General features: G+C 53.2%; 1 protein-coding gene across 3 annotated transcripts in view; it reads left to right on the plus strand.

The window, feature by feature from the left end:
- The window catches only part of PKNOX2 (PBX/knotted 1 homeobox 2), a 294,478-nt gene that overhangs the window by 200,224 nt on the left and 69,964 nt on the right, over positions 1-24,290 (plus strand). For all 3 annotated transcript variants that reach the window (XM_060404255.1, XM_027959268.2, XM_042238115.1), the window contains 2 exons: positions 9,599-9,707; positions 23,342-23,481. In XM_060404255.1, coding sequence (XP_060260238.1) covers positions 9,621-9,707; positions 23,342-23,481 — 227 coding nt within the window. In that variant the 5' untranslated portion in view covers positions 9,599-9,620. The remainder of the gene's footprint in view (positions 1-9,598; positions 9,708-23,341; positions 23,482-24,290) is intronic.

Consider the following 24,290-nt stretch of genomic DNA (forward strand, 5'->3'; position numbering starts at 1 on the left):
TGCACCTCCATCCCAGCCCCTCACTTCTATTCTTCCTCTTCCTGGCTCCCGGGGAGGGCCAGCCTCCCGGGTGACTGCCTCTGAGAAGGCAGTTGACTGATAGGAGGAAACAGGCAGGTAGGACGGCAGAAACTCTCCTTCCATCTGGGGTCCCCAGCGTCTGAGCTGTTTGTCTGTCTCTGCTGAGCTGCAAGCCTCAGGGGCTCAGCCCAGGTTGTTTTCTCAGCTCAGTTCCTGAGCAGTGGCTGCTGTCAGCTCTCAACAAATAATAATAAACCTGGGATTCGGGTTTGTCGAGGGGGATTTCAGTCCCTGGGTTCATTTTTAGATTTGTTTCTCTCTGTGTATGTGTGCAGACAAGGAGCACATGATGGGGTCCCGAGGGAGCTGGCCGGGGCTCCCAGCTGCCCTGGCGATCCACCCCGGCTGCTCCCTCAGAAGAGCTGCAGGGCCCTCCTCTGCCCCAGACCCCTAGGACTGCCTGCACGTTTGAGAGAGAAGAAAAATAATTGAATGAAAGGCCTCAAGCTCTCTCCTATCTCCGTTCCTCCCCACCTCTCCCACTCATGCTGTTTGGATAGAGATGAAGAGGGCTGGAGATGAAAAAGAGAGGGCGGACTCCCATCTCTAGGCTCGAGAGTCGCCCAAGGGATGGGCGGGAACCTGCTCTCGGGCCTGGGGAGAGGCTTCCGTGCCTGGAACCAGCGATGGCCTCCAACCCCCTTTCCTGGGATGCAGAGAGAGAAAAAGAAACTATGTTCTAAGTCAAGCATCACTGGCAAAAGCAGGACCCAGCTGTGGGTGAAATTTAGGACCAGACCAATGGGGCCTCTAGGGCAGAACAGCACTTGCTTGAAGGCAGATTGGAGGTGACCCCTGGAGGTCATTGCTGCCTTCCAGCAGGAGAAAGTACATACCACTTCTCTGTAAGAAGAATGCAGGGCTGTGCTTACCCTTATAGCTAGCATGCTTCCCCCCGCCCTATCTGCTTTTTTGTTTTATTTTGTTTAAAGGAACCAAAGGGGGGGAAAAAATCACCAAGTTGTAAAGTGCTTAGAGAGGAGATGAGAATCTTCATCAAAATGCTAAAAGCTGGAGGGGGAGAGTAATGTGAAGACTCTCGCCTGCTATTTATGGGATTGATTCTCAGATCAAGAAGAAGCAAGCAGTTGGATGAAAGGAATTATTGTTAAGCTCCTCGGTAGGAAGATCTAATGGACAATTGCCGCTATCAGGGGGAATTAAATTGCTGTTTCAGTTTGTAAAATATATCAGCGGCTTTTTGAAGCCAGGAAAGGTGTGACAGCCAAGGCAGGGAGGAAAGCGGGGGACTGTCACTTCCTGGTCCCTGGGTGCGAAGCAGGAGCAGACAGGAGAGATGCTGGGCCACAGTAAAGGCTGCCCTCCTAACTCTGACCCTGGTCCATTTGTTTTTGAAACCAAGTTGAACAGTAAAGGGAACCAGGTACATAAAGGAAAGAAAGCTACAGCCCTAACTCTGGGTGCTGAGGTTCCAGGAGCCCCCGTGAGTCAGAGGCAGTGGGGCAGGATGGGTCTCCTCCCCTGGAAACCCAATCAAAGGTGAGGAGAGCCACTGACCTGGGTCAGAGATTCCCAGCATCCCTGCAACACCCAGGGAATGTCACAAGCCCCGCCAACACCCCCCTTACCCCAGCACACACACACTACACTGTGGGCGCAGAGGGGTCCAGAGTGGATTATGAGCCCCTTCCTCCCAGAACTGGGTCTCGCAGCAAGCTGTAGCCCATCCCCAGACTGGGGTCCCCGAGCACAGAAATGACTCCTAGACCTGGCCCAGGAGGAGACATATTGTTATTCCAGCACAAAGAGTGAAATCGCCTTGGAGTGGGGAGAGGGGAGGAGTGGGAGGCTCCTGGAGGGAGGACCACAGGCCGCGGAGAGGACCTCGCTGCTGGGACGGTCCACAGATGGTTCCGACCTCTTCCAGAGACCAAAGGGAGGTTACAAGGTGAAGGAGGAGAGAGAGAGGAGAGAGGGAGATTTCCCATCTCCCAAGGAGACTGAAACTGGCTGGGCTGGTCAAACTCAGGCTGGACCCACGGGCTCCTCTGTTCCTTGGAAACCAGCACGATCACAAGAGGTCATGACCTGGCTCCACCTCCCAAGTGGGCTGCCCAGAGAGGTGCCGAAGGGCAGTCAGAGCGGAGGCCTGTGGGTCACCACGGGGGCCGGAGCTGCCTGCTGTAGAGAATCATTCCCCACTGAGAGTTCTAAGCAAGAACCAGAGGGGCGCAGGGAGGTCGCCCTTCTAGCTGAGATGTTCTGCCAGGACTTGGGCTCTGTGCTGGGAGCAGTGACCCCCTGGGACCCAGGTGATGGGGGAGGTGTGACCTCTCGGCCAGCCTTCAGCTCAGTGAGTGAGCCTGGGGAGTCTGATCCTGAATGTGAATCCTAATCCTTCCTCCAGTGTAGACACGATTCCTCTTCTGGCTCCCACACTGATCCTGGCCTAATCGCATTGAGAGGATTCTATCTGTCCCTAGGACCCCAAAGTCAGAAAGATGGTGGGGGTGGGGGTGAGGAGCAACAGTCACTAGGCCACAGCATTCCTGTCACCCCAGGAATTCCTGCCCTGCGCTTCCGCCTGGCTCCCGAGCATCTGGGGTGAACAGGCAAGCCCAGATCCAGCGCTTGCTGTGCTGGGCAGGGGAGGCTCTTGGGGGCTGGCCCTTCCCCTTTATTCTACAAGGACCCTTCACCTCTCTGAAACACCTCCACCAGACCTGCTTACACTTCGAAGCTTCCCACCCATGAGTGGGTCCTCTCTCTCACCTCCATCCTTCCCATCTATCCCCACACTGGCCTAAGCCTTGTCATCCCGGTGCTGACTCCAAGCACCAAGGATCGGGGACCATCCAGTTCCTCTGGCACTCAGCTTTCCACTTGCGGTTTCTAACCCTTACTGGGTTTTGCGAAAGAGACCTGGTGTGTGTGTGTGTGTGTGTGTGTGTGTGTGTGTGTCTGAGTGTGTGTGTGAGTGTGTCTGTGTGTGTCTGTGTGTGTCTGTGTATGTCTGTGTGTGTGTGTGTCTCTCTGTGTCTGTGTGTGTGTGTGTCTGTGTGTGTCTCTCTGTGTCTCTGTGTGTGTCTCTCTGTGTCTCTGTGTGTGTCTGTGTGTGCATGCGAATGCTTGCGTTTCTTCAGATAAATCCACAGAGTCACATGAAATCAGTGACAGGTTGACACCGTTATTTCAAGATTCATCGCTCCGAGTTGCCAGCATAGGAGACGTAGCCAACTCCTTCCCACCACCAACACATTTTTTTTCCCCAGGCATAATTTATAGCAGCGGGGTGAATTTGTTTCCAAAAGATGAATATCACACTATCAGCAACAGCTGCCTCTCATTTTTATTTGTTTTTAAATTTGACTCAAAGTCCAATTCTCTATACACATCCGAAGCTGTAAATCCTAAACCGACTGATTACATGATTTAGTAAACAGGTTATATTATATAATGCAATTAAAGCGGGGGGCTCCGCGGCGCCACCTACAGGCTGCTTCTGGGAAGGGAGCTGGGCCGGAGACTCCTTTCGGACCAGGCTCTCCGCGGAAGGAAAATAAAGGGAACTGCTTAGGGTTGAGCCCGCCAGGTTACTAATGCAGCCTTTCGGGCCCTCCTGCTGAGTTCACTGTGTTATTTCAGCCTCCTGCAAATCTGTCTAGACGTCAGAACCCTGGCCTGGGCAGCTGCTCAGAGGGGCGGGCCTGGGGCTGGGGGAGGGGGCGGGAGCCACTTGGGGGCCCCTGGGCTGGGGGCGAGGAGGAGGCTTCCTGCCTCTCTTGGACTCTGGGGCCCCCTTGCTTCACTCTCAAATGAGGGAGGCTGTAGAACGAAGCTACCAGCTTCAACTGTTTCCATTCTCTTCAGCAGAGCTTGTGTGGTGTGCTAACCCTGGGCAGAGGCTTTGGGAATAATCTAGTGTTTTGCAGATGGAGAGGGAAAGGGACCCCTACAGTCACAGAGAGGTGGCAGAGCTGGGTGTGGAACCCAGAATTTTCTGACCCTAAGCTCAGCCTCTGTCTGATCACTGGGGATTTACAGATGAGGAAATGCAGGCCCAGACTTCCACAGCCTCTTCTTAGAGCAGCGAAAGGAAAATGGCAACATACTACCAGTGTGTGGTGGGACAGAAGATGAGGGCTCCTGGGTCAGGGGGCGACTCAGTGCTGCTTCTTTGATGCCCTTATGTGGAGCGAGAGAAGGAGGGAGGGAAGATGGGAACGGGGAGGGTGATGGGGGGTGGGGGTGGGAGGAAAGGGGGCAGGCCCAGGGCCAGAGCTGCCTCCCACCCCTCCCCACCCCTCTTCAGGCCCTGGGCTCTCAAGGATCCTAGCATCTCCAAAGAGGTTCTGTAAGAGAGGGCAATATTACTGAAAAGCTCTCCAAAAGAGGAAACTTACTTCCCAGGGCTAATACAGAACCTTTCCCCTGGTCCAGGGGGTTTAGGAGAAGGGAGGGAAGAAGGGTAGGTGTCCCAGAGGGTGGAAATATCTCCCCACCCTGTCCTGTGCCAGCCACCTACCCAGCCTTCAGTCGGAGGGGGAGGACAGTGGGGAGCCACAGGGAAGCTGGTCCCTTTGTCCCCTCTCCCACCTCAGGCCTTCCAGGGGAGGGTCAGCCAGGGTCAGGGAGCTTGCTCCTGATGCTGTGGGGCTGGCTGGCCGGAGAGTTCCCAATTAGACTTAAGTTTCTCATCCCTAAGGCCCTGAGCCCCCAACCCAGGCCCCGCAGCCCAATTACTGCTGGGCAGCGTTAACCCCTTGGTGCCCCAGGCCATTAATGGAATGTTAATTGTTCTAATGGGTTTCTTGTCAACAAATCCTAATGAGCTCCTTCCTAACAAGCTTGGGTCTTTTTTCTCAGTCTGTTTGTCAACAAGCTGGAGTTTGAGCTCCAGTCAAGCCTCACCTTGTGGGGCTGGGGAGCGGGAGCTGAGGAGGCAGAGGGAGTGAGTGCTCCCGGGCTGCTCCTCCCTAATTCCTAAGGGGTGTCCTTCACGTCCCTCGGCCTCCCTTGGCCCCTGAGCTCTGTAAAATGGCAGTTTTAGTTCCTTTGGATGATAATATCAGTGACAAATGATTTCTTCCTGGATATCACTGTGGGGTTGAGTGTTGCATTAGGGTTTTGTTTTGTTTTTTTAATTTTCCTTCCTAGCTGCCCCTTAATAAAGGCGCTCAGCGTTGAAAACAATCCTGTGATGTGGGAAATTTCTTGGTGGTAAACTGTTCCTCATGTGTCCTCCATTTGCGATCTTGGCTGTGTCCCTCCAGAGCCCTGGTGTCCGGTGACAGAGGACTGGGGCCTCTGGACAAGGTGGAGCAGCCTCCCGGCCGCCGGCCACAAACAAATACTCCGAGGCCCCCGTGCCCTCCAGCCTCCCAAACAAAGCACCAGAAAGGCAGGGTTCCCCAAAGGGCTTGGCGCCCAGTGATGGCTCAAGGAGTTCCCACACACCCCCGCTGTGGAGCCTCGGCCAAGAAAAGTCAGACCCCCACATTCCTCTCCGGGATGCTCCCCCGTGGACCCTCTACACCCCAAGCCCAGCTGGTGGGAAGAAGGGGCACCTGTGAGGGTGAAGAAAAGCAAGAGCTTCCGGATGTAGTGGTGGGCTTCTGGTCCTCCCGGAGTCAGGTTACCAGAGGCTCTGTGCTTGAGCACGTAGGGAAGGAAACTTAAGCCCGTGCTGAAAAGGCCTCCTGTTTTTTGCAGGAGAAGCCCCCAGAGGGCAGTAGGGCAGTGGCCTAGTGGCCTGTGGTGACCCCAGAGAGGAGGAGAGGAGGGGCAGAGGCCAACTGGGTCCTCAGAAAATTGTTCCTGTGGCCTCTAGACCCTGCTCCATAGCCCAGCAGGCTCCAGATGGGAAAATCTGTCAGCCTGGATAATGCTGGTTTCTAGGTGCAGGCTACTCTTGTGTGTGTGTGTGTGTGTGTGTGTGTGTGTGTGAGTCGCTCAGCTATGTCCGACTCTGTGCAATCCCATGGGCTCTAACTCGCCAGGCTCCTCTGTCCATGGAATTCTCCAGGCAAGAATACTGGAATGAATTGCCATTCCCTTCTCCAGGAGATCTTCCTGACCCAGGGATCGAACCTGGGTCTCCTGCATTGGCAGGCAGCTTCTTTATCACTGAGTCACTTGGGAAGCCCAGGAGGGAACTTCTTCTTCTGTGTCGCTTCAGTCGTGTCCGACTCTGCGCAACCCCATAGACGGCAGCCCACAAGGCTCCCCCGTCCCTGGGATTCTCCAGGCAAGAACACTGGAGTGGGTTGCCATTTCCTTCTCCAATGCATGAAAGTGAAAAGTGAAAGTGAAGTCGCTCAGTCGTGTCCGACCCTTAGCGACCCCATGGACTGCAGTCTACTGGGCTCCTCCATCCATGGTATTTTCCAGGCAAGAGTACTGGAGCTAGTTACCCCCAAAAGGGGAAGAAAAATCTGCCGCCAAACTCTGCCCCCAGGCTCCCCCTTCTGGAGGCTTCTGGCCCTACAGCCCCATAGACGTTTGCTTTTTCTGGGCAAGGAACATTTAAGATTGGTGCTCCCTGGAAGGGATCCTATTCAAAATTACCCCATCTGCCAGAGTTCCCAGAAAAGCCAAACCTAGCACACCCCAGAAATGCCCGTATTTCCTTTATTCCCTCCAGGTTTTCTGAAAAAGAGAGATTCCATGCCCCTTTTAACATCTCAGACGTCTTCATTCTTCAGGTTCTTTCTGATGTCTCAAGGAGTGTATATCCTATGGCCTGTCCCCCAACCCTCTTCACTCCGCTCTCGCCTTTCTGGGATGTATGAAAAAGGCATTGGTTTTCCTGCCTGCAGAGTTAGGCTCCACTCGGGGCTTCCTTCCAAGCCTCTTTGCAGTGGAGCCTGGGTCTCAGTACCTCGTGCATGTGAGATGCGGTGACCCTGGGTGCTTTAGCTGCAAAGATGACCTGGCGCTCCGTCTCAGGAGTGAGGCCAGGGTGGATGGGGTACAAGCTCAGTGAGGCCAGGAGGCGTTCCCTGCAGTCTCAGGTTTTCAGCACAGGAAGTCATCCTTCCCCCTGCCTTCTCCACAGGAACCTCGATTCACTGCACCATCACCTCCCTCGCTGGGGAGAACGCCTTGCCTCTTTTCATCTGTCCCCTCACCCCCAGCACAGGTCTTTGCATGTAGTTGACTTGATAAACCTCTGCTGAATGAACTAAGATCATGGCATCCAGTCCCATCACTTCATGGCAAATAGATGGGGAAACAGTGTCAGACTTTATTTTTCTGGGCTCCAAAATCACTGCAGATGGTGACTGCAGCCATGAAATTAAAAGATGCTTACTCCTTGGAAGGAAAGTTATGACCAACCTAGATAGCCTATTAAAAAGCAGAGACATTACTCTGTCAACAAAGGTCCGCCTAGTCAAGGCTATGGTTTTTCCAGTGGTCATGTATGGATGTGAGAGTTGGACTATAAAAAAAGCTGAGCGCCGAAGAATTGATGCTTTTGAACTGTGGTGTTAGAGAAGACTCTTGAGAGTCCCTTGGACTGCAAGGAGATCCAACCAGTCCATCCTAAAGGAGATCAGTCCTGGGTGTTCATTGGAAGGACTGATGTTGAAGCTGAAACTCCAATACTTTGTCCACCTGATGCGAAGAGCTGACTCATTGGAAAAGACCCTGATGCTGGGAAAGATTAAGGGCAGGAGGAGAAGGGAATGACAGAGAATGAGATGGTTGGATGGCATCACCGACTCGATGGACATGGGTTTCGGGGGACTCCTGGAGCTGGTGATGGACAGGGAGGCCTGGTGTGTTGTGGTTCATGGGGTCACAAAGAGTCGGACACGCCTGAGCGACGGGACTGGACTGAACTGGATGAATGCCTGGATTTCCAGGGCTTTCACGTGTGAACTTCGGGTCAAAGCACACCTGGTGGTTTGGAGACTTGGGTCAGCCAAAGCTGATCGTTCCTCCTCTTCCTGAAAAAGAACTAACAGAGCAACACACACTCACACACTCCATATAGGGCCCTGAGACCCTCCCTTTGACTCCCTCCAATTCCCACAGAATTCAGAGATGTGAACATTTTGGAAGGCCTTGCAGAGGGGCTGTTGAGAGGACATCAGGGAGGAAGAGGATGGAGCCCTGAGGCTCCCTCCAAGGAGACGGAGGAAGGAGAGGGATGGTCTGACTGTCATGCTCGCCAAGATCGCCTGCTGCTGAGCGCCCTCCTCCAAGGAGGAGGCCAGGCCCTGCACTCGCAGACATTCTCAGGAGTCCCCGCATCCCTCGATGGACAGGCCTGTATCGGGCAATGAGCCGTGGTTTCCAGCTCTAAATATTTCAGGGCCTCTCCTGCAGCTGAACGGCTCTCTGAGCATTCTGTTTCCTTGGGTGGTACAGCCAGGCTGTCTCCTCTTACGGCACCACTTAGTGATTCAAGAAGAGACCTTGAGGCCAATGGGGGCAGCTCGCTTTGGGGGATGGGATGGGAGGGCTGGTAGATGAGAGCAGTCCCCACTGGGGGAAATCTAGAGATTTTGGTTCCACCCTACTCCCCAAGCACCACACCCTCCCTGAAACACACACACACACACACACACACACACACACACGTCTGTCCTCTCTGCCTCTGCCTCCTCCTCTGTAAGAGGACCCTTGGCTCCTCGGCTCTTCTGGCCCCACGTGCGGATGAACCCAGAGTTGAACACAGGCTGAGCAAAGTCTTCCTAGAGTGTGCAGGCGCATTCATGCAGCTGTGGCCCCTGTTCCCCTGCCTTGTCCCTTCCTGGAACGCCTCCAAGTGGTCACCTGGGGCTACCCGCTCCACCCTCCAGCCGGGGAGGGCCAGCGCCCCAGGTCCCTTTCCATCACTAGGTGTGGTGAGCACACCTCCGGGGTTACTGTGGTGCTGGGAGGCTCCTGGGGCTGGGAGGGGGGATCTGGAAATCTGGAACTGTGAGGGCTGAGGCTTCGTCTTCTTTTATTTTTTACGGAGGAGGAAAGGTTAAGAGTGGCTTTATTTCTGTGCCAGGCAAAGGGGAACACAGTAAGCTAGAGCCTCAAGAACTGGGCCCTCTCCAGTGAACAGGGCGAGGCCATACAGTCAGGCAAGTGCATATGATGAGGGCCAGCGCTGAGGTTTCTGCCCCGAGGGTATAGGATGGCTCCAGGAGGCCTGGGAAGGGAAAGCACCCTGACCATGGCGTGCCAACGTGGCCTCCAATTCCGCCTCCCCCCTGCCCCTACAGTGCTGCCACAGACCAGGCCCCCTCCCGACTCCTGCCTCTCCTCAGGCCCCCACCAGGCTGGAGCTGGTGCTGAACAAAAGCAGGGCTGCTGGCTGCCCAGGTTGTTTTACATGTGATTTGAATATTGTTTATTCCAAGTCCAAATAGCACAGCAAGCCCCTCCCTACTCAGGCTTCTCCCCTTCTCTCTCCTGCACTCCCCACAAGGGCTTCCAGCCCTCACTGTATCTGGTCAGTCCCCGGGGGCCCAGCCTGGGCACACACCCAGGGGCTGGTCCCCGGGACTCCCTGCACTCGGCGATTAACGGTGCGGCCCCCTCTCTCCTGCCACAGGTCCCCCATGTGAATCCATCCCATGATGCAACATGCCTCCCCAGCCCCCGCTCTGACGATGATGGCCACGCAGAATGTCCCGCCCCCAGCCTACCAGGACAGCCCACAGGTGAGTGACTGACCGGCAGCAGGGTGGAGGGGACCCGGAGGCCTTCCCGGGGCGGAGGGCAGGGCCAGGCCTCCCTCAGCTCTCCTCCTGCCCAGACTCCCTGAGAAGAGCCTGCACTTGGCAAAGCACCGGGTTCAGATCCCACCTGGGCAGCTGTCGCCTGCATCCAGGACCTGGCACCCCAGGGTGCAGCACCTAGTCATGGTCTGCTGCCCTCCCCACCCCGATTCCCGCTCAGACAAATGCACCAGCCCCTCACTCAGGGAGACTCAGCTCCAGGTACATTGAGTCTGTCTTTGAATGTTTAGGGTCCCTAAACATTCAAAATAGAGGGTCCCTCTACCAGATCCCTCATTCACTGGTCTGTGTGCCTATGGGAGGTATCTCCCTTCTGTTCAGGACTCAATTCAGTTTCTATCCAGAAAAGGGCCAGGACTATTTCTCTATACCCTCTATCCTTTTCTCTGATTCCCAGTCTCCATTAACCGCAGCTCGGACAGAGCAGCCCTAAGTCCTTCTGAGATGCCAGCCCAGTTGCACCTCCTGCAGAGGGCATCAGCCTAGCCCTGTATTCCTGTTCTCTCCTCCCCATCCTCTGGATACCTGGCCCAGCTTCTGTGGGTCGGGCTCCCCAAGTCCTTGAGACCAGTCACTTCTGATCTTTGGTCCCCTGTGTGTGCCTCCCCTCCATGCTGGGTTCTTTGAGACTCAGAGTTCCTGAGGCTGTGTGTTCACAGGAAGCTCCACCTTCACACTCTCCTGTTTTCTCAATTATTACTGATCGAGTCCCTGTAATGTGAAATGCAGCCAGCTAGAACTGAACTGAATTCCTTCTTTCATCTGATGAAAGTGCAGCGAGCCTCTACTGTGTGCCAGGCCATCATTCCCATTCTGTCTTGATTGCTGGTCTTTGCCCTGCACTGCCGTGCCTCACTCGTTAGCATTTCAGACACAGCCCTTCTTCTGACCACAGGGGACATCTGTGCCACGTGGACAGGATGCAGAGATGCAGGTGCAGGGGCCATTGCCTTATGTCCCACGGCCCTGCCACCCCAGCCTGGTGTGAGCCTGTGGGGCTGCCCTGTCCACGCTGTCATCCCCCCACCAAAATGACCACTTGGTCCAGCACATGGACTACCCCTGACTCCTCCCCTTTTAAGTCTGGAAGCGCTGACCTCCAAGTGCACGTCCTTTCGTCCCCACCCCTGCTCCTGCTCATCAACTCTGTGCTCCTTCCCAGGCTCACCCTGCCCTGACCTTGGCTTCAGCAGACCCTCTGCTCCTGTCAGTAGCTTCCCATGAACGACTGTGGGCTGGGCTGGGCACTTGCATGGTCCCCCTGTTCGAAAGCCTCCAGGTGTGCAGCTGTGTCAGGGCCTTTCCCTCTGTGGTCAGAACCAAGCATAGAAGGAGGCCTGAACCAGTGGAGACCTGGGAATGTAAGGACCTTACAGGGAAGAGGCACCATCCTTCCTCCACAGACCAGAACCATCCCCCGTCTGCTCAGGCCGTGTCGGGTACTAATGGGTACTTATACCTGAGGGTATTAATGAAGAGGCAGGAACATGAGCTCCATTTCTTTTCTAGCTGGATGATGCTCTCTAAGTTCCACAGTGGGATCCGGGAATGACAATCAGGACACCGCTTGTGTTTAGCAGGTGGTGTGCGCCAGGGCTCCCATCCCCATCCCCAAGGCTCAGGGACAGACCAGAGTTGGGCCAAGAGGTCAGGCCAGATTGGCCCAGCTGCCTCCCTGCCTCCGGCCGCACCCCCTGTTTTGCCTTCCCAGGCAGCTGGGAGAAGTTTGGGGTTGGTGGGGGAATAGCAGGAGAGCTGCAGCAAGGACCTTTGTTGTTTAGGAATGCTGGTCCCGGTGGAGTGAGGTAGAGGGTACAGCTGAGAAGTCATCCATCCCAGGTGCTGAGGGAGGTGGGGGAGGTGGGGCTGCAGCCCGATGGTGCCCAGCCCCCCACCTCCGGAAGCCACCACCAAGCTGCTGTAGCCTTTTAGTGGGGGAAGGGAGGCTCCAGCCCCCAGCTGAGGCCTCAGAGCAGAAACCTAATGAGGGGGCTGTCCTAAGGCTCTCTTCTCCAGCAGCTATGGAACCTCACCATCGAAAATACTCACATTTACAGCAGAGGAATAATTTTCCATGGCAAAAACACATATCTCCTTGTAACCACAGAAGTCCAGGGATGAAGTCTCAGTGTCCATGGTAAAGTGACCAGGCCAAGGCTTGGGGTCTTTATGGCCTTGACTAGGCCACTAGGCTGTGGCTAGATTCCCATGGGTCCTCTCTGAGCCAAACTGGTTCCCAAGGAAACTGACCAGGATGAGCGATCACAGGGAGAACTTAGGGCATGGATGGAATGGGTGGGAGAGAAGAGGTGGATGAAGACTGCAGGGCGGAGTCTCTGACTCACAGAGAGGGGCTGCTCTCCCCACAGTGCTAGACTTTGAGGCCAGTTGGCTTTCAGGGGGCCCTTCTCCCCGCTTTTCAGGGCTTCTCAGAGTGGCTGCCACGTGAGCAGGTCTTCCATGTTGGGTTTTCAAGCATGGGGAACTTTCTCTGGTCCTCCTGCCTTCTTCCTTTTGTGCAATCAGGGGCTGAGCCCTGCTTCCCAGGAGAAGCCTGCTCCATTGCCCTCATCATGCTCATCATCCTGGCAAACCAGCTGCTTTCTGACACTCTATGTCCTCAGGAAAGCCCAGCCTAATAGTGTGGGCCAGGCCCACAGGGTATCACTTCTGGGACAGGGCTCTCTGGAAAGGGTCCCACACTTCTCCATTCCTCAGGTCTAATCTCATTACCTTTGGACCCGATATGACTTGTCTCCTCAAGGCCTAGACAGCTGAGTGCATCTCTTTATCATCTCTTCAGAAACTCAGTTTCTTCCATGGGCAGAAATGGACAGTCTTTGCTACAAAGTCCCCAAAATGAAAAAGGAAGCGAGAAAGCAGGACCCATCCTCTGAGACCCATGCAGTCGTTTTAATAATGTTCCCGTTGTGCTAAGGGCTAGCAATACCGAGCATAATCTATTCAAATGCACAGGAGAATCTCGCTTTGGAAAATTAGGAATCTGCATTAAAAAATTCCCAAGCCCCGGACCTTCTTTATAATAAATTAGGAAGAAAAATTTTTTCAAGGCAAATTCTTAACTTGGCAATTTCATTTTTGAAGTTTGGGGAATAAAGTTATTAAAAATGAGGGAGGCTTTTTTTCCTTCTTCTTCCCATTTTAGTCCAGAAATGTTCGTGGTTATGGCTCTGTGCTACTTGGGCACAAGCCAAGTGGTGTAACAGTTAAGCAGCTTCCGGTCCCCTCAGTTCTGTTCCCGTCCATCCTGGAAAACTCTGATTGCTTGTAAGAATGTCCCTCTGTGTTCATTGTGCGCTGAAGACAGATCCTCAGTTTAGAGAGAACAAAAGCAACAACCCACGGAGACCCTTCCTGTGGCCTGCTTCCTCCTTCCTGTGGCTCCCTGTTGAATTCCGCCAGAGCCGCAGCGCCCTCTGTTGTCCACCTCCAGTACCTCAGTTCTGGCGTGATAACACCTGAGTCCGGGATGCAGATTCTCACTTTATGCCTCGAGAGGTAGGGCAAGTCACAGGACTGTGGAATTCGCCAATAATTGTTTAATGAGGACATTGTCTCCAGAGAGACCTGGATGCGAACAAGGGCTGTGATCCCTCCATTCGTTGCCTACATCACTCTTCATCCTTCCGCCTCTCTGCCTCTGCCTGCCCATCTGTCACCTGGACTTTCCCAGCCCCTCCTCCCACTGCCCCAGCACCCCCACGGGTCCCTAAGGGAGCCTCAAAGTCGTGTTCTCTGCTGTTACTCCCCTCTCCCGGCAAGCGCCACTCCAGTCTCCCTCCCAGAATTTTTTTCTGGTAACACAACCTCCCTCTCACCCATCCAGGCACATACCCTCCATCCATGCATTCTTTCCACCTCTGAAATGTCATTCAAGTTCTCCCGTTTCCTATAACACCCCGTGGGCAACACCACCCACCCACCAGAGTTCTCGCACTGTGGCTCCATCAGCAATTTCAGGAAACTGACAGCTTTGCTGGAGAGGCAGCAGCTTCCCCACCCCTCACTGTAACCCCCTTCTCCCAAACCTCTGCTGTCGGTAACCTCCCCCCGCCCTTCCTCAAACACAGACACATACCTACTGTTCCACAAATGCCTTTGCCCTTGGCTTATAGGCAAGACAAATATTTTATCTGGTCTATTTGTGTGTGTGTATTCAGCGTTTAGCACTCCTCTGCGTGTCCCCAGCATGTCAGCTACGTGAGCATTTCAGTAGAAAGCAGAAATCCTGGTGGCCAGTCTGACCCACTAGGCACAGTGGCAATGGATGGGGGCACTCTTGCAGTTTGGATTAGGAGCCAGTTGCTCTGCAGGTAGCTAGGTGCTTGCATAGTGTGACATCATGATAGGGGGTGTTGAAAGGGTGGTTCTGGCAATTCACCAAGGATGCAGCCTCGTTATTGACCAGAGGCAGGCAAGACAGACAAAGTCAGAATTCGCAGCTCAGGACCCAGATGGGAAGCTCACTTCAGAAGGGAGTCAAACCCTTGCTTGGGACTCCTCCCCACCCCCTGCCCCCTCCATCCTCCCGCCACCCTCAGAGCCAGGAGAATGGTGTTCAGGATGCTGTGCTGGGAGATGAGGGGTCCAGATGATGCTACCCACCCCCATGCTGCACCGGAAAGCCTAAGGCTGGGCCAGCCATGTTGGGGGAGACCAGACCTGTCTCTCTTGCCCTCTGAGTAACTTCTTTCCCTCCCTGTCCAGGCATCGTGTCCCCCCTGGGCAGGGGCCAGGAGAGCAGATATCTGGGGGAGCTGGAAGGGCTTTGATCAATCATTAGGATCACCACGCTGGTCTCAATAGGTGGAGGGGGATGGGAAGTGGTCAGGGCCCCTGGCTGTGAGTGCCCTCCTCCATCCAGGCCATGCAGCTGGACCAGGCAGAAGCGGGTTCAGTTGTTTTCACACTTTACATTCCTCTCATCTCTTTATGGGTAGGAGCCCCCTGCCACGCAGGGCCTTCTGCTCAGCTGCTGGTGAGGCACTCTGCAGCTTTAGAGTTAATTCCACAGCTTTGAAAGCCTCTTCTGTGGCTGTGATTGACAGCTCCCTCTGCCCCTGGGGCCAGCACCAGAGGGACCATATGGGTGACCTGCCTTCCCTCGCTTTGACTCATCAAAACGGACTCTTCTCTTTCTTTTTTATTTTCTGCTGGGCCTTTCTTCTCACTGTGCTCAGTGACCTCTCTCCGTGGCCTGCTTGGGCCACACATGTCTTTCAACAGGACATGTTCCTGAACTCCAGCTCACTCCAGGCCTGGACTCTTCACTGTGGCAAAGGCGAAAACAGCCTTCAGGTCTGACCATGGGGCCTTAAGCCTCACTTAGGAGACAGTGGCCTAGCAACAGGATTTTGCTAGAAGACACCCGTGCTCTCATGGCCTTGTCTAGGGTTTTTATTTGACGAACTTCCTACCTGAATTCTTATATTTACCAAAACAAAAAACAAAAAAACTCAGATATTTTATTGTCTATCCTCTTGACTGCAAGCAGGATGAGTGTTCTAAACAGTGACAAAAATAGTTGATGGCCAAAGTACACAAAGCTTAAAATAAATCAGGCAACAGGTGATCCGTCAGCAGCGGGCCTAGGGAGCTGGAACCTGCCTTCCTCCCCACCCCCTTTTCCAGCTGATCTTCTAGGAGCTCGGATATCTGTGGAGCAGGGTGGGATGGGGGTGGGTGAGCACAGCTCTGAGGTGTATGCTGTCCTTGGAGTTTGTGGTCTGGAGGAAGAAGAGTGAGCTGACTCAAGTCAACATCGTAAAATAGGAATTCAGAATCCTAGGCCTGCCCCACTCCACTGCTGATGAATTATACAAAGTTGGACAAGAAGTTCCAATATTATCTTTCATTCACTCAACCAGTTAATAAATACCAGGGGCTTTCCATGGGTCTTGAAAACCTTGTGCCATGTGCCATGTCCCTGCCCTAATAGAGCTTATGGCTTATTGGGGGCCTTTCTGCATCAGTAAAATGGGAATAACTTCTGCCCTCCTTGCTTCACAGGGCAGCTGAGAGTGTGGATGTGAAGGGTACCATGGTGTTTTCCAGCTTTCTTTCGGCCATTACCCTGATATTGTTTTGTTTTTTTTTTTTCTTGATCTTCTGTACGTCTCCAGTAGACAAGACTGGATTGAACTTTAATTACTCTCCCTTTTATGGGGAACACAGTAGGGATATCAAGTATGTGTCTCTAGCTGTAAACACACTCCCTCACACACACACATATACACACATACTCCCAAGGGCCTAATTGAATTCACTGTTGTGGGACTATTATACAAGCAAAGGGTCCTCCGGGGATGGAGGGAAAGATGGGGAGAAGACAGCGCCTGTGAAAGTGTGTGAAGCTGGGACGTAAAAGACTTGGATCACAGTCCGTGGTCTTCCTCCCTTTAGGTACACGTCCAGTCACCCCAGCAGTGCAGGCAGGGCAGCAAACACTTTCAAGTTTCATTCTGTAAGCCACTGCCTACAAACACTTTTAAAATTAATTTTTGCACCTCCATTTTGCACCACAGAGTAACTTCTTTGTGTGGCTTGTTCTATCTGGTCGGTCCTGGGATCAGAAGGCAGGTGCCCCAGGCCTGCTGTTGCAGGAGTCTCTTTGAGCCAAATGGGCTACCCTCCTCTCCTCCAGCCCTTCCTTTCCCTGAGCTGACTGGGTGGGGGTCTATTTGGAGGAACCATGCTTGACTCCTCCTGGTTTGGGATCCCTAAGCCTTTTAACATGCCACTGTCTCATTTCCTGGTGGCTCAGTGGTAGAGAATCTGCCTGCAATGCAGGAGATATAGGTTCGATCCCTGGGTCAGGAAGATCCCCGGGAGGATCCTTCAAGAATCTACAAGAGTACTCCAGTATTCTCGCCTGGGAAATTCCATGGACAGGAGAGCCTGGTGGGCTACAGTCCGTGGGGTCACAAGAGAGTTGGACATGACTGAGCATGCACACTCTCATATCCTCATTCAGTCATTTCACAAATGTGCTGGGAGCCCATAGGAGCCAGGGCTGCTGACGGGAGCTGGACTCCAGTCCACTCAGGGAGATGGTTAGAAGAGGGCCCGAAGTGTTACGGGGTTTAAGGTCCATCACCACACGTGCATAGGAAGCAGGGGGCGGGGCTACCTGGTCAGGGCTTAGTTGCTCAGACGTGTCTGACTCTCTTCAACCCCATGGACTGTAGCCCACCAGGCTCCTCTGTCCATGGGATTTTCCAGGAGAGAATACTGGAGTGGGCTGCCATTTCCTCCTCCACCTAGACAGGGGTGTGGAGAATTAGGACAGGCTTCCCAGGAGGGCTGACGCTCCCTCGGGCTGAGTCTTGAAAGAGAGGTGTGTTCACACGTGGTGTGGGGGGATCCTGGAGGGCAGCGAACATGTCTGTTCTGCTCACTGTTGTGGCCCCAGTGTCGCAGACAGAGTGACCACAGCATCGATGGCGTGCAGGGGTGACCGGTGTGGGGCGGGTGACACCAGGCAGGGAAGCGTGGACCCTTTCTTCTGAGGCAGCCGTGGGGGCACCAGGCGGGGAAGCGTGGACCCTTTCTTCTGAGGCAGCTGTGGGGGCAGGGACATGAAGATGTCAATCATGGGGCGTGTCTGGGCACCCTCACCCAGGAGGGTCTGCTGGGGGGCGGGGTGGGAGAGGGATGCTGTACCTGAGATGAGGCTGGATCAGTGAGCAGGTCCAGGCCTGAGCACCCTGTGGGCTGTGCCCTCCCCTCAAAACCATCCGTTGTACCCTCTCTGCCTCCCCACTGCTCAGGCCAAATCTGATATTTACTAAATGGCTTCAAGCCCTGACCTCCCAGGTCCTTGGACTCCATCTAGCTTACCAGGAAACCAGATCTGGCCTTTTGTTTGTTTTTAGTCACTCAGTCATGTCTGACCCTTTTCGACCCCGTGTTCTTTAGCCTGCCAAGCTCCTCTGTCCATGGGGATTTCCAGGTAAGAATACTGGAGTGAGTTGCCATTTCCTTCTCCAAGGGATATTCCCAACCCAGGGATCAAACCCTGGTCTCCTGCAAGTCTCCTGCGTTGCAAGAGAGTTCTTTACCTCTGAGCCACTGGGGAAGCCAGATCTGGCCCCACCACCCCTCAGACCAGACCAGCCCTCCTGGAGCCTTGGCGGCCCCTAGTGGCTGGGCCTGTGTAGGCCCCCATGTTCTCAAAACACAAGGCTTCCCTGACCTGGCAGGCAGGCCCTGGGGATGGGCAGCCCCACCTTGCCACGTCAGACGAGGGGGCGTCCCCTCAGGAGTGGTGTCTGGGCTGAGTCATGGTGGGGGGTGCAGACCTTGGAGGCCCAGGGTTTGGAGAAAGCACCTGTGGGAGGTACCCTGTCTACTCCGCTGTCAGCAAGCACCTCGTAAGCCATGCCAGCGTCCTCTGCTTGTTCTCGTGGCAGACTAGACTGTTGAGGGGATGGATCTCTAAGCCCCTCCAGATTCTGCCTTCCTGCCTTCCTACACACACAGCGTACACCCCCAACTCTTCCCTTAGTGTTTTAGGATTGGGGCCGGGGCATTAGGAACTTTCATCTCACCATGTCACAAATGGAGAATCTGGGCAGGGACCTTTAGCTCCAGGCTTAATGTAGGGCTGGATCGGAGCTGGTTGATAGAGGAGAGTCGAGTGGGTTGGAGCATCTGTGGGATGCAAGACCCCAGGCTAGGAGAGGCGATGGGGACTGTAGAAGCCTGTGTAGGTTCTGGACCCGGCAGTGAGCTCACCGGGGGCAGGCCTCTGGGGAATGCTGCCCCCCGTGCCCATCCACTCTTTGTATCCAGTTTTTTCTTCTTTTAAAATATTTTTTTATTTGGCTGTGTCAGGTCTTAGTTGCAGGGTGCGGGACCTTTCATTGCGGCTTGTAGGCTCAGTAGTTGTGGCCCATGGCCTTAGCTGCCCCTTGGCATGTAGGAATCTCAGTTCCCCAACCAGGGATGGAACCCACATCCCCTACATTGGAAGGTGGATTCTTAACCCTAGAACCACCAGGGAAGTCCCCTGCTTTCTTAATCAAGGCTCACAGCCTGTCTAGGTAGGATGTCCAGGGCTCTCCTTGGAAGAGGGCTCCTAGTCTGGAGTGGCCGCTTCTGGGACCAGCTGGAGACACACCAAGTGGCCTCAGAGAGTGTAGGCTCTTCACTACAGATTGAGGACAAGAAGAGGTTACCTGGAGAGACACTCTGACGTTAGGCGTGTGCTTGTAAATATGTAACCACTGTCTCTCAGGGTGGGGTGTGGGGAAAGGATTTGATTCGCAACATTCGTCAGTTTCCACGGTGTGATTGCCCCCACCGTGGCCACTCCTAAGCTGTTAATGTGATTATCAAACTTGCAAAATTCCCGAAAAATTATGATTTGGCCTTCATTGACCAGAGCAAGGGATCTCTGCCCTCCATCCGTGCAGTCTCTCCCAACAGCTTCTCTGTTTTAGGGCCAGAACCTCCTGGCAAAATCTCACTACCCAACACCCTCTTCTCCCTGCTCCCGGGCCCTGGGACAGCTGCGGGCCTCTCCCTCTGTGCTCCGGTTCTTGAGAAATGGGTGTCTCTGGCTAGATAAAGAAATCTATTTGGAGAAAAATACTCATTCTCCAAAGCTGGAGGAAATGCCAAGTGTGCTGAATTGACCCCCAGGAGGTAAATAAATCTGAATCATCGTCCTCCTCAGGCCAGCTCCCTGGCTCTCTCAACTAGAGCCTCTTGGGATGCTGGCAATGACTGCTTTTGATTTACGCTCTCCTCTAGACCCCAGCAGGCCTTTCTGCCCCATCTTTCCCTAAAGTCCTGCCTAGAAATGGGAGGTCAGAGGAAAAGAAGCCCCTCCCCTCAGCCCTCCTGCTCCTAGAAGCTCATCTACATAGAAGCCCCTTGTAGATTCCTTCAAGGACACAAGGAGATTCACCCTTAGAGGACTGAGCCCAGCAGAGCGCACCAGCCTACTAGTATTTTACTCTTGAATGAGCCGTGCACATAGCTGTGCCTTGCTTTTTGCAAGATACATGTTCTGGAAATCTTGTGTTTGATAACTACAACCACCCTCCACGTGGGAAAAACTTTAGGGTTTCCAAAACACTTTTACGCACTGGATGTCATCTAATGGGAGCCATGTGGCGTCGCTGGGGGTGCGTAGTGATGGTGTAAGCATTCTCATGGCTTGTCACTGCTATTAATAGAAGGGGTTTCGGGACTTACCTGGTGGTTCAGTGGTTGAGAATCCACCTGCCAGTGCAGGGGACACGGGTTCAGTCCCTGGTCCGAGAAGATCCCACGTGCCACGGGGCAAATCAGCCCGTGTGCCGTAACTACTGAAAGCCCACGCACCGCAGCTACTGAGTCCACACCCTAGAGCCCGTGCTCCGCAACAAGAGGAGCCACCGCAATGAGAAGCCTTCGTATAACTAGAGAGTAGACCCTGCTAGCCGCAACTAGAGAAAGCCCTCGCACAGCAAGACCCAGTGCAGCCAAAACAAATACGTAAGTTTTTTAAAAAGAAGGTGCTTTTTCAGATAGCACCTAAGCCAGCCCACCCGGCTAGGGAGCTTCCACCATCTCCAGGTGAGTCTCTGCTTGGCTCCTGGGCCAGTGGAAACAACTTCCTGGAGGCAGTGCTTCCCAGCCTTGGAGAGCTCAGAGGCTTGGAAACTTTCTATGTGGGTCGAGCCCAAGTGTGCTTTACGTGTTGCAGTTTTGATGCGTCGGTTGCAGTTTGACACTTTGGAGCCCACAGTACAGAACTTACACAATCTAACCCTGGGTTCAGTGGTTCAAAGGGGGCTCGCACGTCCCTCCGTCTCCCACCCATCCCCCAGATCCTTCTTAGTATTGCAGATCCCTGCAAATATTCCTCGGAATCCCTTCAGCAGCCTGGCCCACGCTCCTCTGAGTGTACCTTCGTGCCCCCGTCTCAGCTTAGCGCGTGGGGTTGGAAGCTCTGCATGAGCCGCACCTCCGCTCGAGCCACGCCTCTGCTCATGGGTCCGCACAGAGCATCAGTATAGTGGTTTGTTTGTTTGACAGACGCGTTACACTTTGGTCAGGCTGAGCCTGCTGTCAACCGAAACATGCGGATAAACCACATCTCCCCTGTTCTGTACTTATATTATCGATCTTTTTTCTTTTTTGGCCAAAGTGTTAGAAGTTTAAATTCCAACTTATTAGATGAGAATTAATCTTATTAGAATTAGCACGTTGCCAAAATCCGTAAAGATCGTTTGGATCCAGGTTTCACGTCACCCATAAATTTGTCAAGCATTTTTTCAGACCTCTTCTGAGTCACTGATTAAATTATTGAGGCAGAGGGTCAAGGAGAAAGAATGTAGCATCTCTCAGAAGCCTTTCTCCTACTGACATCTCTCCTTTCATCGCCATCCTTTGGGTGTTGCGTCCTAATAATCCACACAGTTGTCCACTGGGCCATGTCTCCACGTTTTCCATGACGAAATCACGGGAGGTCATTTACAGCATCTCTGCCTATTACATTCTCCTGCTCTTTAGCATGTTAAACCCAGAAAGTGGGCACTGTTGTAGCAGGCATTTATCCTAGTCACCCCAGTGCCTAAGTACCCAGTGGGAACTCAAAAAGTATTGGGAAAATAATCAGTTGCATTAGTGAGTGAAAGAAAAAAAACTGGTCCAAGTCAATGTGAAGTTCAGAAGTATTTAGCTTTCCTGATTGCACCTTATTTCTGTATTTTGAAGATGAGAACAGTGTTTATTTCTACTTTCTCCCTTATTGTGCGTGCTCAATCACCCAGTTGTGTCTGACTGTTTGTGGCCCCAGAGACTGCAGCCCTAACACCCGTGAATCCTAAAAGGACACCAGTCTGCTTACAGATGAGAATGTAGGAGCTTAGGAAAGCTGAGGGATTTGCTCTAAGTCAAAAAGCTATTAACAGGAGACAGTAGGAGTCAAGTGTGCTACCCTGCTGGCCTCAAGGTATCGTGATGTTCTGTCTAGCCTGTTGGGTTTGAGAAAGTTCCCCCAGCTCAGCCAACAGAGACAAGAATATCTCTACCTAACAAAAAATGATGAGGAGACAGTATATTTCTTTTATAGTCTCAATTTTATTTCCCATCAGTCACTCATTCATTCAATAAATATTTGTTGAACATCAGTTAGTGCCAGGCTATTCTAGGCCCTGCAAACGCAACTGTTAATCAGCCCTCTATGAGCTTAAATTTGAGTTGGAGGTGGGAGAGAAAATAGCAAGTAGTGTAGTGTTTAGTCCAAGGGTTGTGAAATACATGGTCACGATAAGGGCTGTGAAATGAGGCAGAGCCAGGGGGAGAGCAAGGGGCAGAGGGACTCTATTTCACTCTGAAGATGTGGCATCTGACAGATCTAATGAAGAAACTGAGCCAGCAAGGGTTTGGGGGCCACTGGCACCACCAATGACGTGTTCGTGGAAATACCAGACTCTTTCTTCCAGAAAGCAGAGACCTAGATCACATGATGAACTTTCCAGCTGTAAAACATCTAATTCTTTCAAGGTGTGTTCACTCTTTATTCCCTCATTCATCTTCTCAACACATACCAAGCATTCACTCTGTGCCAACTGCGTGCTGGGGATGAAGGGGTGAACAAGGTGTTATCTTGAGAGGCAGACAAGGATGTCAAGTCCCAAGAGCACAGGGGATCAGAGCTGTGAGGTGCTGTAGACAGGCTGGAGCAAGGGAACAGTTGAGGCTTATTACCACACGTGATGTTTCAGGGATCCATTTAATCAAAGAAAATAAAATATAAAAGCATTAAGTTCTGTAATGATGGTTGTTGCCAAAAAATTTTTAAGCCATTTAATCATTTCTTCAAATGAAATCTTATACAGAAAGTCCAATATATTTTTAAAAGGTGCTCTGATTGACATAAACTTGGGACACCTTCCAAGGCAGGTAACATAGGAGGAAAAGGACTGCTCCAAATATTCGTTAGAGCTGAGAACAGAAATCTGCTCATTGTCCACTAAAACCTGCTTATCTTCCAGTGCCCAGGTAAACCAAAATTTGCAGAACACTCAGTTATCAATCAAAACCATTAAAACAGTTACCTCTGGCTTACGTTAAATGGAATAAATCTTTGCCCAATTGGGAACTGACTCAGCTAATTTTTTCCTGCCCTCCAAAGTCATAGAATCAAATGCAGCACTGCTCGGCACAGCCCAAGTGACTCGTAAGCGAAATTTAAAAGGCTCATCATTTGGGGTTTCCCCCCACCCCCAGCTTCTGGGCAGAGGCCACCACCTTAATTTGCATTAGGAACTATGGCTTTTAAAGTGAGCTCACTTCAGCATCACTTGGTTTTGGATGGTCCTAAACTGTCCTCTAGAACTTTCTGCTTTGAAGAAACGTCTGCTCTCTGCCCACTTGTAGCACGTGTACACATGGGCGCTCATTATACACTCACATTTCTCTGTACACTTTCTCTTATCCACACACACACCATGGGACAAGGTGGACCTCACGGTTCCAGTCGGGGAACCAGCGGTCCTGGCCCACTAACCCACACCTCCTCTCTCTTGTCTCTGCAGATGACGGCGACCGCTCAAGCCCCCTCTAAGGCCCAGGCTGTCCACCTCTCCACGCCCTCGGCTGCTGCCAGCACACCTGTGCCCACTGCCCCCATTGACCCCCAGGCCCAGCTGGAGGCTGACAAGCGTGCTGTGTACAGGTAGGAGACACTCCGGCCGGGCCGCACTCAGAAGCCCCCAGGTAGCCTCAGGCCCAACCCAGCCATGAGAGCTGAGAGTGTAGGCCCGAGGGTGGGCTCATGGAAGCCTATAGCCAGGGCTGTTCTTTCCCTGGTTCCCTCTGGAATCACCCCAGAGAGTCCTCAGCTGGCCACGCAGGGTGGGCTCCATCTTCCTGGAATAGTCCAGGGAGGGAAATGCAGCCTGGGCAATGTCTCCCAGGAGGGGCCCCCCCCCCAGCCTAGCTGGGGAGATGAGTCCCAGTGAGCATCAGAATGCCCCCGCCCCCACCACCACTCAGAGCTGCCTCAGGACTGTCCCGGCCCCAGTGCCCACTGTCACCTTCTCTCCAACACACACCATCCAGGACTCGTTCATGAGCAAACTTGAGTCCACCTGAAAGCCGCTGGGAGGCTTATTAGAACATGCATAGCTGGACTCTGTGCTTGGAAATGCTGAATCAGTAGGTCAAGCTGTAGGAAGAGGACATGAATTTTTAACAAGCATTCCAGGTGAATTTAATGCAGCTACCGCTTGGCCCACGCTGTGATTCACGGTCGACTTTGGTGTTCAGCAGTAGAGGTTGTACGTGACGGTGGAGGTTCTGACACCCTCCCCGAGAGGGGCTGCTAGCAGGGAGCAGGCCGCCTGTCTTGTTTTAATCGGCATTAGCTCCTGGCACCCAGGGCTGGGCCCTGATTGTTGCAGAGGGTGGGTGGGGCTCAGGGACTTCCGGTCTGTCTTGTGTACGTGGGTGAAGTGAAGATGCAGTCCTCGGAAGGCAGATCTG

Source organism: Ovis aries, chromosome 21, assembly GCF_016772045.2.
Source record: "Ovis aries strain OAR_USU_Benz2616 breed Rambouillet chromosome 21, ARS-UI_Ramb_v3.0, whole genome shotgun sequence".
NCBI lineage: Eukaryota > Metazoa > Chordata > Mammalia > Artiodactyla > Bovidae > Ovis > Ovis aries.